At 51.2% G+C, this 13258-nt stretch overlaps 1 protein-coding gene across 1 annotated transcript in view; it reads left to right on the top strand.

The window, feature by feature from the left end:
* ANTXR1 (ANTXR cell adhesion molecule 1) overlaps positions 1-13258 on the top strand; it is a 67955-nt gene that overhangs the window by 35255 nt on the left and 19442 nt on the right. The window contains exons 13-15 of the mRNA XM_088537817.1: positions 231-326; positions 6161-6202; positions 7242-7278. Coding sequence (XP_088393943.1) covers positions 231-326; positions 6161-6202; positions 7242-7278 — 175 coding nt within the window. The remainder of the gene's footprint in view (positions 1-230; positions 327-6160; positions 6203-7241; positions 7279-13258) is intronic.

Raw genomic sequence — 13258 nt, 5'->3', positions numbered from 1 at the left:
CAAAGAAAGTGCTTGAAACTGCAGCGAAATGTCACGTTGTTCTACGTTCTTGTTTAATGGGAAATTATTTTCTCAGTCTTTATAATACTGAGGAAAATGGAGATTTTGCTTCAAAGTGGGATGGGTATTTTTACATAATTGTGAAAATCAGAAGAGGACCTGGCCTTTCCAGATGCTCTGGAAAGGGGGGTTTGGATAACGGAGCTTATGCGCGTTCGTTTCTCTTGCAGTCGGATGGGACTATCCTGGCTATCGCGTTGCTGATCCTCTTCCTCCTGCTGGCCCTGGCCCTTCTCTGGTGGTTCTGGCCTCTCTGCTGCACAGTGGTAAGTCCTTCCACCCTGCAGCCTTGCTGATTTAATGGCAATTTGTGTGCATAAGATGCCAGGGAGTCGCATGCAGGACAGGGAAGCCAACATGCCGAGAGGCTGCAGCAGATCCTACACCCTGGAGGTGGAGGTTCCACTTCTCTCAATGGGCTCCACCACCCTTGAAGTATTTGTGTTGCTGTTGCATGCAGGGCTCTGCCCTGTCTTTTTGATTAAAATAAAATATAGGGCAGGCAGCAACACAGCAGTTTGGCATTCCCTGGAATGGAAGCAAAGTTTTAATAGGAAAGAGCAGAAACGGCTGCTGAACAAGGTGGTCGGTGTCTTGCACTGCTGACACTGTCACACTTCATCTCCCCGGCCATCCCCAAGGGCTGCCCTTTCCTGTGATCAGGAAAAGGACGGATGACCATAGAGCAGGTAACGCAGCAGAGCTCTGCCCTGACTTTGGATCTCGTTTGTGCTGCACACACAGGGCACGGATTAGGGATGTGGAGATGTCCGTGGAATTGGAGACTGATTTTGGTGCGAGGCAGCGTAATGTTTCCCAATGCTCCTTTTACGGCTGGCCAAATTGGCTGAGGTTCCTGGGTCACTCTCACTCCTCCTGATTTTAAATCAGTTCTACAATGCTCTAAGTTCACACCAGGCTGTACCAAACCCACAATGTGGCACTGAGAGCTGCGCAGTCACAGGAACTGCAGGGGCTGGTCAGATCTGAGGATGAGGCTTTGCGGTGGGATTTATTCCTCTATCCAGAACAAGGATGGAAACCTCACAAGAAAAATTTGAGTACTTGTGTTTCTGGCTTGGAAATGCTAGGGGTAAAATGCTTCTTTTTGCAGTAGTTTAGCACCTCTGTCCTGAGGTGAAAAGCAGAAGGAAAGAAATACTTATTTGAACACTTCAGGACAATAAAAATATCAGTTCTAAAAACGAATTGAGCATCGGCAGTGTGGTAGATGCCTGAGGATTGTTCATCAGAACTGGATGGCACGTTCCCAGGGAAGCCTGGCCATCCCTGTGGGTCCAACCGCCTGGAAGGCAGCGGAGATGCAGCCTGCGCAGGAGCTCGTGCTGGGATTGGGTTGGGATTTGAGGCAGCAAACAGAGCAGAGGCCCTTGGAGATGCTGCCTTTGGAAGGTTCTGCTGCAGGAGCGATGAAGCTGATGTGGAAAAGACATAAATAACGAGGCAGGGGGTGGAGGAAAGGAAACACGGAGCTCTGCATCCCGAAACGCGGCCTGGGGCTGCTCCCCTGAGCAGTGGGAGCTTCGTGGTCATGGAGCAGCTTTGCCCCAAGTGTGAGAAACACCATCCAGAGAAGCAATTCGGGTGCAGCAGAGGTGGGGGAGTCCATTTTCCACACCAAACACCATAAGTCTGATATTTTCCAGATTCAGGTTCTGTGTTTTTTAAAAAAATTGTCATAGATAAAAGCTTTTCCTCACCTCTCTACCTCCTGCGTTCCCTCTCAGAGCTCTCCAGCTGGGGACCAACACACTGATGTTTTCCAAATGTATGTTAAACACATCCCTTGCCTTGCTGGAAAGATGTTAATTCGGGAGCCTGGACTAAACCTCTTCATCCCTTGGGGATGACAGGCCAGTATGTCTGGAAGGAGACTGGCATCTGAGAGATCTCGCTGTGATGCTTACCCAAAAATTTGGGGAAGTGCAGGATAAATCAAAATCAAAATAAATAAATAAATAAATCAAGGAGTCCCCAGACTCCTTGAATTAGGGTGAGGAAACTGTGACCAGAGGACACTGCTAATGCACTAACGTGCAGGAAAGGCAGGCGAGCAGCAACCTCGAATAATCCAACCGCAGACCTAGAGACACTGCTGTGGATTCGAGCCCAGGGGACGCTTCAGACGACTCTGGATGCGTCCGGGGGAAAAAAAACTGTTTTTCTTACCAAGAATAAATTTGTTTCTGAGTGACAAGCACATTTCTAAACCCTGAAATTCCTCCTGGCACGCTTTCTGATTCAATAGGATCGCTCTTATCCAGCAGTTCTCCAGGAAAGACTCCGAGCCAGCTTCATCCCAGGAGTAATGTGCTGAAGTCAATAGACTTACCCGAGGGATTTATCTGGAACCCAGTATCTCCTTGGCATGCACCAAGAAAGGCTATTGCCAAGTATATCCAAGTTTATTGGTCTCAGAGCTATTCTGGGATGAAGTCTGGAATTTACCACTTGGTTTACAGTAGATGCAATAGTTGCTCAGTAGATCAGACCAACTCTTAGACCTTTGCCATGCCTGACAGCAGGCAAAAATTCCCTTGAAATCAGGGGACAACAGAAAGACATTGGAGCCGGGTGCTAACCTTTGGATTCAAGGATATTTACTCAACAACTATGGGAAAGAAAGGAAAATTCTGCTACGCTGACAGCCCTCGCAAGCAGCTGGTCTGCAGCAATTGCCCCTTCCCAATCTATGTCTCATCTCGCTCATTTTCCTACTGCAGCTTCTTTAGATCCAGGGCCCCCATGGAAATGAGGGGTTGGTATTTCAGCATCCAGACACCCATTCCCGCTTGACGCCGCTTTCTGGAAGGCTGCGTGGAAGAAGCCGGCAATTTGTTTGGCGCTCGGTCTGCGCTGCAGCTGACCGAGAGTTTTGGAAACAAAAACTTGGATGGAGAAAATACAGTAAACGTATATTAAAAACACATGAAAATGACAGCTAAACTGGAGGAAGAGGAGGGAAGGAAAAGTATTGACGTTACAGGAACCCTGAAAAGGCATCAAATTCCATGTGTGCATTGGCTTGATGGGGATGAGCAGCAAGGCTCCGTGCATCCTGATTCCCACCCGCTCCCTGCACAGGAGGCAATTTTGCCACAGTCGGGATAACTCAGGGAGAAGGGAGCATGGGGTCAGGAATCGTCTATTAGGGAGAGAAGCCAAGAGGAAGAGACAGGAATAAATACGAATAAATAGATTCTGTGTCAACAAAAGAGGTTAGCTGAAAGGTAGGAGTTAGATCATGGGCTGGATTTCATTTACCACCTTGCTAAAGGTTTAGGAAGAAGGATGCATTGTATTGATCCGTTAGTGTCTGGGAATGCAGAGGAGCCTACGGACCTGGGGCTGTCCCGGGACGGTAGTTTTTATGGCTCCAGATTCCTGCTTTCCAACACCCCAAGGGGGAATTGCAGCGTGTTTCCCTGATGCTTTTTCCTGCTTACTTGTAAATGTCTTTAACTGCTGTCTTTTTTTCACCAGTGTGTCAAAGTAAATACTATTAAAAATCTTCCTCCTAAGACAGCAAAAATACATGTTATATAATTGGCAAAGGAGTGAATGTAAATTAGGACAAATTCTAGACCCTTCCCAAGTTTTGGGTCCAGTTAGAAGCAGGGTCTTTTACATCCAACTTTGCATTGTTTTTGCACATGGCCCTCATTTTAGCTGCTGTTTTATTCAGCCTCACAGCAGCTACGCTTCAGGACAAGGAACACATTGCCCCTATTTATCATATAAAACTCCAGGGAAAATTTGCATTTGCTGGACACGGCAAACTGCTGGAGTTTTGTTCTCTCCCAAGATCCTAGACACGTTCCTGGAGCGTGCAGAAGTTGGATGCAACATGCGCTCGCTTAACAGAAACCCTTTGCTATCCCTCCCCGCGCAAGCGCAGGCGGCCGAGGAATGATCCCAGGTTCCCTCTTGCAAGCGCAGGGATGGGGGATGCAGTCGCAGCAGCAAGAGCAGAAGTGGCTCAGGGTTATCACAACACTTTGCAGCCCACACGAACAAACACGCGGCCCTGGCCAAGCTAAATGGGACTGAGCGTTTTGCTTGGCCACGTGTGCGTTGAGCAGGTCCCTGTGTCATCCATGAGGCCAAGGAGGCAGAAGGGACCGCGCTGGATCCGCAGCTCCGGCGCCAGGACGGGCTGCAGCCTCCCTGGCTTCCCTGCCATGGCGTTTTCTTCCTTGCACTTGAGTATTTGTTTCTGGAAGAGCAGCAGGAGCGAGGCACTGCCTTCTGGCTGGGCTCTCGTTATTCCTATTTAGCTTTGGTTGGATTGCTGGTGTGCGATGGGACAAAAATCCCATTCACTTCGCTGGCACGAGCACCCCGGAATGAGGGTCCCATGTGCCGGCACGGCTGTAACTACCAGGATCCAAATTAAAGAAAGGATTTGTGCTGTTGAGGGATCAAAAGCCTTCCCAAACCTGGGCAGCAAGTCAGACGCTGTCTTTGGTATGACTTGGACTTCCAAAGCTCCTGCAGGCTCAGGGACAGAGCTCTCTGCATCTCCAGAGCTGTCTAAAATAACCAAGCATTAATTCCATGAATTTATGGCATGTCCAGTTGCTGTTAGACCTCACTTGGTGGAAGCGAAGTGGAAGCGTTCACCTTTTCTTCCTCTCAGCACATAGCAGATCAAGTTTGATCTGTTCATAGAAATTGAGGTTAATGTGCGTTGCAAGAAGGAACACAAGTACGTGGAAATCACACCCATCCTTTCATTTCCAAGTCTTAATCTCAAGAGTTTCCAGTGCTGTTGGCTAAGAAGCTGCATCTAAATCCATAACCAGACCAAGTATGTTGGCCGGATTATCCTGATGTTTCATGCCAATGCAAATCAAGAGAAACTCCATGCTGCTACACCAGAATATTATCAGAGGAGAGAATACGGCCACTTCCAGCAGGGCATATTTTGGGTCGGATATCTTCAATTTCTCGTCATCTGCTGGCAAGGCTTCCTCAAGGCCCCTGAGGCCACCAGGAGCGCTGTGGCCCAGGGACAGGCAGGGACAGAGGGCTCCGGCCGTCCTCGCTCCGCACCGAGACGTAAAGGCTGGACGCAGCCCCCATCTCCTCCCTGCCAAGGGCACATGCTCCTCATTAACAGCCACATTGCATGACTGGCGCTTTGCAGAAGAAAATAAAAACAGTGAGCTCATCAGAGAGGGAAAAACACGAGTGAGAGGAATTGTTGTAAATATTTATATCTTCAGGGCCTTTGCGCGCCTGTCGTTTTCTCTCGCTGCATTTAAACGACCAAGCTGTTGCTGTTTCAGACGGGGATGTTTGGTGTTTGAAGGGCAGCTCTTAGCCCTGCACGTGTGCACCCCATTCCTGGGAAGCGTCTCCGTGGAGGAGCAGCCCTTGGAGAGGGGGAAAACTCCTCCTTCCAGCAGGGCTTCAACCTCCCGGAGAAAATCCATCCCCGGGGCCATCACGTCGCCGCGGCCGCCTGCATACAAACCGGAGCAGCTCTGCATCTGGTGTAGGGGAGAAATGTTTGACGTGCCTCTATGCAACTGCCTTCCCTTTGGAAAGCTCCCTGTTGCTCTTGGATGCGGGGCGGTGAGAGCGGCCAGCTGCCTGCAGAGCCTCCGATGCAAACTTTCTGCATGAAATAACAGCCTCACGCCCACATAAACTCCAATTGTTTCTATGGAGAATATCCTGGACCAGTCTAAAACCTCACCCTGGCTGCTTTATTAGCTGGAAATGCTGGGAGAGAGCCCCAAATGCACATATATAAGGGTGTGCCTGCATATATATATGTGCTCATACATGCATATAGATATATAGACATCTCTTTTAAAAAAAAACCTTATGGGAGTGCAATATATCAGCCTGAAAGGGGAAAAATCAGGCATGACAGTTCAAGGCACGAAGTGTTGGCCTGGGTAGCAGGAGGCCGGGGGGTTGTTGCTGCTTTGTGGTGCTTCCAGGGCCTTTCCCTTCATTTCCCTCTCCAGTCCCGGTCTGCTTTGGCTGTGGATCATTCCGGGGACGTTTGTGCTGTGCTGAGGAACGCAGCTGCATTTACCCTTCTGTTTCTCTTTGGTCCTTGCAGATCATCAAGGAGCCGCCGCCGCCGCCCGCGGAGGACAGCGAGGTGAGCCCCGTTTCCGTGCCGTTTGGAACGTGGCTTTTTTGCACCTTTCTCCCTTTCTTGCTGCGTGGCAGGATACAGACCCCAGCCCTGGGCCCTTGCAGCCAACAGCAGTTTAGCTAAACCAGGGACTTCGTAGCTCATGTGGCCCGTGCGTGCTTCACTCCGGTCATAGAATCAGAGAATCATAGAATGCTGAAGGTTGGAAGGGACCTCTAGGGATCATCCAGTCCAACCCCTGCACACGCAGGGTCACCTAGAGCATGTGGCACAGGACTGCGTCCAAGCGGGTTTGAAGATGTCCAGAGAAGGAGACTCCACAACCTCTCTGGGCAGCCTGTTCCAGGGCTCTGGCACCCTCACTAGGAAGGAATTTTTCCTTAAGTTCCTGTGGAACTTTTGGTGCTTCAGTTTGTCGCCATTACCTCTAGTTGTGTTGGTGGCCACCAGTGAGAAGAGGCCAGCACCATCCTCCTCACTGCCTCCCTTGAGGTACTTCTAGACACTGCTCAGGTCCCTCTCAGCCTTCTCTTCTCCAGCTGAACAGGCCCAGCTCCCTCAGCCTCTCCTCATAGGGCAGATGTTCCAGGCCCCTGATCATCCTCGTAGCCCTGCGCTGGCCTCTCTCCAGCAGCTCCACATCCCTCTTGTCCTGTGGGGCCCAGAACTGGACACAATACTCCAGAACTGGACACAATACTGCAGATGTGGCCTCACCAGGGCTGAGCAGAGGGGCAGGATCCCCTCCCTCGACCTGCTGGAGACGCTCTCCTTAACGCACCCCAGGATCCCATTGGCCTTCTTGGCCACAAGAGCACACTGCTCCCTCATGGTCAACTTGTCGTCCACCATGACACCCAGGTCTTTCTCCGGTCCCTTTGCTTTACCTAGTCACGAGGTAGAGATCTGCTCCTTATTTATTTGAATGACTGCAGTATCTCCAGGGAGCAAGGAGGGAAGGAGGACAGAGGCAGATGGTCCTTTGGTTCGGAGCAGTGATTCATGGGCAGGACAACCCTTAAGCCTGTGTTTAACCTTGAAGCTAATGGAAGCCAAAAATGTGCTCAGCTGCCTTCCTGGTAGGTGACCTGGGTGTTTTAACCTCCCTAATCACACTTGGTAGCCAAGCACCAACTCACGGCACCGACCTCCGGGCTTCACTGCTGTGAAGGTAGCAGCAACCCGCAGCCCTTGCCGGTGGCTCCGGAGACAGCGATCCCGATCCCGAGCAGATGGAAATGCCCAACGCGGCCATCTGGGCATGGGAAGAGCTGCCCTGGCAAGGAAGGAGACAGCAAAGCAATATTAAAACGTTCAGCTGAATTCTGCTCATTCTTTTTAGACGAATCCAGCAACTAACAGGTTTAAAGCTACGTCACAGTTACTTAATGAGCAGATTTTCCCTAGAAATATGCCCATTTTTACCTCCCTCTTTTACCTTCCCTCCCTCCTGCTTGCAGCACACATCGAATCTCTTCCTTTGCTTGCATGGTTTTGCACATGGGATTTCATCAAAAAGGCTTCAGGGCACTCTGAACTCAATGGCAGTTTTTCCATTGACTTCAGTGGGGTTTGGATCAGTTCCTCCTAGCTATGTAAGTGAGAGCAGACTTATATCCGTGCTCGGAGTGGTGTGGTTGGTTAGTTCCCTTTGCTTTTGGCCTCTGGAGAGAAATCCATTGCCTGTTTCAGCTGTAAGTGGAAGGTTGTTCCCTGCTCTCCCTAAAACGTGGCTCAAGGAATGCTGCAAGCCAAGGCAGAGGCTGATAGAGCTCAGAGCTCTGCACGTTCCCAGGGTGAATCCGGGCTAGGTCTGAGCACAGGGAAGTACCCCAGGGCAGCTGGAGCTGAGGCCAGGACCAGAACTCCTGGATCTTGGTGGCCCTTGTCCCTTTCAAACAGACCCGAAGCCAAAATGGGAAGATTCCTGGGCCCAAAGGAGATTTGCGTTTGGATCCGTGGTGCTGAGGGCACCAACACTCAGAACGACGTGTCAACTTACGGCTGCCCCTTCTCCTGAGCACCCATTACTGTTGTTTGGACTGTAGATAAACCCACTTTGTCAGCATTTGTCCTCCGAATGCAAAGGAAAACAATAACTTAAAATTGCGCACGATCTGTCCTGCATTGCACATGCCTCCAAGCCAAGGGATTCAATTGCTGAAATCAATTAAAATACATCATTCCGGAATGCTGGCTCAGTGGCAAAGGAATGGAAGGGGAAATTGCATCTCTGCTAAGGGGGAGGACATGCCTCATTTACAGGGGAGGCCTTTTCTGCAGGCAGCAAGTCCTGCAAAAGCAGCCAAGTTGCTGCAGAACAGAGCGGTTGCAGCAGACCGGACCAAATCCTCAGCTCCAAATGACAAATTGTTTAAAATTCAGACCTGCACAGCTTCTCTCTGCTTCAGAAATTAACGGGACTTGAGACTATAGCTTCCACTTCGCATTTTTGCACTAGTGGGAAAAACGGCAGAAGCCCTGAAAAGATGCATTTCATTGGCCTCATTTACCACTACAGAGCCGGGTCTAGAGAACAGAACTGGATTTTCTGCAATTTATTTTTTTGCACGCCGTGGTTAGCTTTGCTGCCTGCAGAAAACCTAGTAACTGTTCATCCCCAGCGTGAAGGAGTGCTAATCCCTTAAGCAGCAGCTTTACAGCTACAGGAGGATTCTTTTCAGCTCTCAAAAATCTTGGCAAAAGTAAGACAGGAGGAATTCTTGCATCAGCAGAATCAGGGGCTGGGGCCCATCTATCTTTACGTTGCAAGGAGAATGCATTAGACTGTAGCAACGAAGGGAAAGCAGCACCGCTGTTAGGAGCTTGCCCAAGGATTTATTGAATTCTGCTTTAAGGCCTTTGGAGACATACTGGAGAAACACTAACTGGTGGGGAAGGAAATCATTATTGGCCAGAAACCCCCAATTAATTCAATCAGAAATTGCAACTACTCAGTTTTTCAAAGATTTCTATCCTTGCAATTGCAAGTCAACTTGCTGCTGGGATCGGGCTCCTTAAATGACACAGGGCCCTGGAGGAGATCAAGCCTGGATGAAGGACACATGGTTCCACTTACAGCCAGGAAAGATGAAGGTAATGCCCATCGGAAGAGGTAGATGCCTTGAGGAGCCAGCGAGCACCTTTCTGGCCTGAGATTGACACACGGATGGTGGCTCAAACCCACATTCTTTTACCCTAGTCCACAGGAAGGCTCTTTCTAGCCTGGCTAGAGGAACCCCAGCTGCTTCTATTCACGTGTCCATCAGCTGGAGGCTGAGCTTATTGCAGTAACCCTTACTCAGCTCGGATCAGAGGTTTACCAGGATGCTGAAGCTGGTTCTCAACCCCTCTTCTTCATCAAAAAAGACACCGTGGAGGACTCTGCATCTTGCAACACTTTCCTGTCCACAAGCTGACCTGTGCCAGAGACCTGCTCCGAGTCTGCTGCAGTCCAAGTAAGCAGGAACCCTCCAGTGTCCCCCTCTTCCCATTGCCTCCCTGCTCCGTAGGCAGAGACCAGGCAGTGGTGGAATCCCCTGCAGAAGCTTCGTTTCCTCTTATTGCAGCCCTTTCTGCTGCGGGAAGGAGCTCCCTGCAGCCTGCCAGGGTCAAAGCCGCCCGATGAGCCGTCGTGGCTCTGACCTGCTCTTTCCGTGCTGCTCTAGCACCCAAGTGCCACAGCCAGCCCACACGTGGCAGCAGGGCCAAGCCACCAACCCGCCTGTAATTGCAGAACCCTCATGTCTGTTGTCCTCCTACCCACAGACACCAAAGCAAGAAAGTCCTGGAGAGAAAGGACCGTTCATGAGGTGCTCAGTGTGATTGTCACCTCCATAGGAGGCCACCATGAGAAGGCGGAATTGAACTCACTGTGTAGCAGCCAGAAGATGAAACCCTTTTTCAGCCTGAACCAGTTTGCTCCTCTTGCAAACTCCTCTTTTCCTCCCAGGCCCACGGCTCACACTCATGAAGCTGAGGAATGACCGACAGCATCCGCACTGGGAGCCTCCGGCACCCTCATTTATCCATGTTTGTTCATCTCTTCCAGATCCTTTTCCCGTTTTCCTGAAAAACCTTGTTGGGGGGACAGCAAAATCAACTCCAGAGCAAGGGTTTCATCTGATTTTTTTGTAGGCACCAAGTCAGGAAATGTATTCTGTTATTCCTGAAATAAAGCCAAGTCACAGTGGCACACCAGCACTTTTCCTTCCCTTTTACACCCCTTTTACCATGAGTGGCAGAAATCTTTGAGGAAGAGAAAAGGAACCTTTCAAGACACAGGCATTTAAGAGAAAAAGAGCTGGGGCGTTACTGGGAACAGATGAGAAGCATTTTTGTGCTGCAAGACTCATGGGGCAACAACCTCCCTTGTAAACTCGTGGTTGAGACTTGACCATCTCCAGCAGTGAAGTCCTTGCAGAGGCAACCTGGGGGCTGGGGAGAGAAATCCAAGGCCTGGGACCGTTTGCAGGATAAGCAGAACGTGCCGAGGAAGGGAGAAGATGTCTCTGGAGAGGCGTAGATGTCCTCGAGGTGCTGTCACGGCTCTGCCTCTGGAGGTGGCCACAAAATGCAGAAACGAGGCCCAAAACAGGGACAGGAGAGGGCTGTGGGCTGCGAGCACATCCCATTCCCCCTCCAAATTCCCTCCGGTGCGAAAAGGGGTGGCCGCATCTTCCTGAGCAGCCGGGGGCTCCCATTCTTCGTGCGCGCAGAGCTCTCCAGAAAAGCGGAATACTGAGGAGCTTCAGGCAGCGCAGGAGCAACTGTGAAAATAATTATCAGGGCGGGGAGAAGGGTAAAGTTGTCCAGACTTTTCATATCTGGCCAAATGCAGTTTGAATCCTTACCCTGAGTGGTTTCGGTGTCCCTGGTGGAGCCTGATTTGTCCTTGAGTTACCCACGGAGGTTCCCTCAGGTCAAGGCCAAAGCCTCCAGGGCCCGGCCTGGCCTCGGAGCTCAACACGGAGCTTTGTTTTCCCGAATCCAGCAGTTACGGATCTGGATCTCTCCCTCTGAACTGCAGCTCGGCCCTGCCTCCTATTTTCTGAACGAAACTCTAGCTCCATCTAAAGCAGATTTTGGAGGTGGAAAGATGCCAAGTTCTGCACAGGCGATTTCCAGCATCCTTAAATGCACTTGGATTTGCTGGTACTGTTTTCTATCCTGCTGCTGGGTTAAAGCTGAAGTTCTCGGGCGGTTCTTCCTGGAGATGCGGATTACAGGCTCCTTCCTTCTCCTCCTTCTTCTCCTTCTTTCTCCTCCTCCTCCTCCTTCTTCTCCTTCTCCTCCTCCTCCTTCTTCTCCTCCTTCTTCTCCTTCTCCTCCTTCTTCTCCTTCTCCTTCTCCTTCTCCTTCTCCTTCTCCTTCTCCTTCTCCTTCTCCTTCTCCTTCTCCTTCTCCTCCTTCTAAGAGCTTCCGCCAGGAAGACTGTGGCGACCCAGACTGAACCGCCACAGAAACATGCAGCGGTCCAGGCTTCTGGCTGCGGGGAATGCCTGGGCCTCTCCATGTTACCGGGGAGTGGCGAAAGCACAGCCTGCCTTAGGTGTGAGCAGGTGGATGACCTGCTCAGCCTGGTGGCGGAGCTAAAGGAGGAGGTAGAAAGGCTGAGGGCCATCAGGGAATGCGAAAGGGAAATCGACTGGTGGAGCTGCATCCTGCAGTCTTCCCAGGAAAGCGACCCTCAGAACTCCCCAATTCAGTCAGAAAGTCCAGTGCCCTCTTGCCCTAGGGTAGAGGGGGTGGACTTAACAGTTTCCAGGGACGACCAACAATGGAAACGGGTCCCCACTCGAGGTGGCAGAAGATCCCCTCCACAGCCCACCTCACCTCCACCGGTGACCACGTTCAACAGGTACGAGGCCCTGGAACATGTGAATCAGATAGAGGAGGCCTTGAACCAAGACCTGTCTAAGGGGATCTCTACAGAGGGGCAGTCTAATCCAAGCAGCAAGGCTGCTCCCCCTAAAGTGAGAAGGAGCACCCGGAAGAAGCGGCGGGTGATCGTCGTGGGTGACTCCACGCTGCAGGGCACAGAGGCACCGATATGTAGACCGGACCCCTCATCCAGAGAGGTGTGCTGCTTGACTGGGGCCAAAATAAAGGATATCACAGAAAGACTCCCAAGAATAGTTCAGGAGTCGGACTATTATCCTCTACTATTGATTCATGTGGGTGCTAATGATGCCATGGGGAAAATGAGGGACGTCAAGCAAGACTTCAGAGCCCTAGGGATGGCCATCAAAGGTACAGGTGCCCAGGTGGTGTTCTCCTCCATTCTGCCAACGAGGGGAATGGACTCAAGGAGGAGAAGGCGAATATGGCAGCTAAACAACTGGCTGTGCCGCTGGACCTGGCAACAGGGTTTCGGCTTCTACGACCATGGGTCTCTGTTTGATGACCAACAGCTAGTGGGGAACGATGGTACTCATCTTAGCAAGAGGGGCACACGTCTCTTTGCAAAAAGGCTGGCCAACCTGGTTAGGAGGGCTTTAAACTAGGCAAGAAGGGGGAAGGGGAGTGGCACACTGACGCGGCAAGCGGTACCGCACAGCCCAGGTCAGATGGCGGCCAGCGGGAGTATGGTAGTGGGGAAGTGAGGATAGGAAATGATCACGGAGGGTCCTCTTTCACCCCTCCTGGGAAACCTGTGGCCTCTGTTGCTTCCCTGAAATGCCTGTATACCAATGCGCGAAGCATGGGGAATAAGCAGGATGAACTGGAGATCTGTGTGCGGTCCCAGCGTCATGATCTCATCGGAATCACAGAGACGTGGTGGGACAGCTCGCACGACTGGAGCGCTGCCATGGAAGGCTATGTGCTCTTTAGGAAGGACAGGCTGGGAAGGCGAGGTGGTGGAGTTGCTCTTTATGTGAGAGAGCAACTGGAATGCATGGAGCTCAACCTGGGAGTCGAGGATGAGCGAGTTGAGAGCTTGTGGGTAAGGATTAGAGGGCAGGCTAATGTGGGAGACACTGTGGTGGGTGTCTGCTACCGGCCACCTGACCAGGACGAGGAAGTTGATGAGGCCTTCTATAGGCAGCTGGATGTTGC

Source organism: Tinamus guttatus, unplaced genomic scaffold, assembly GCF_059628265.1.
Source record: "Tinamus guttatus ecotype Peru unplaced genomic scaffold, ASM5962826v1 Tinamus_guttatus_pri_ptg000866l, whole genome shotgun sequence".
Lineage (NCBI taxonomy): Eukaryota > Metazoa > Chordata > Aves > Tinamiformes > Tinamidae > Tinamus > Tinamus guttatus.
This window is presented reverse-complemented; position numbering and strand designations above follow the sequence as displayed.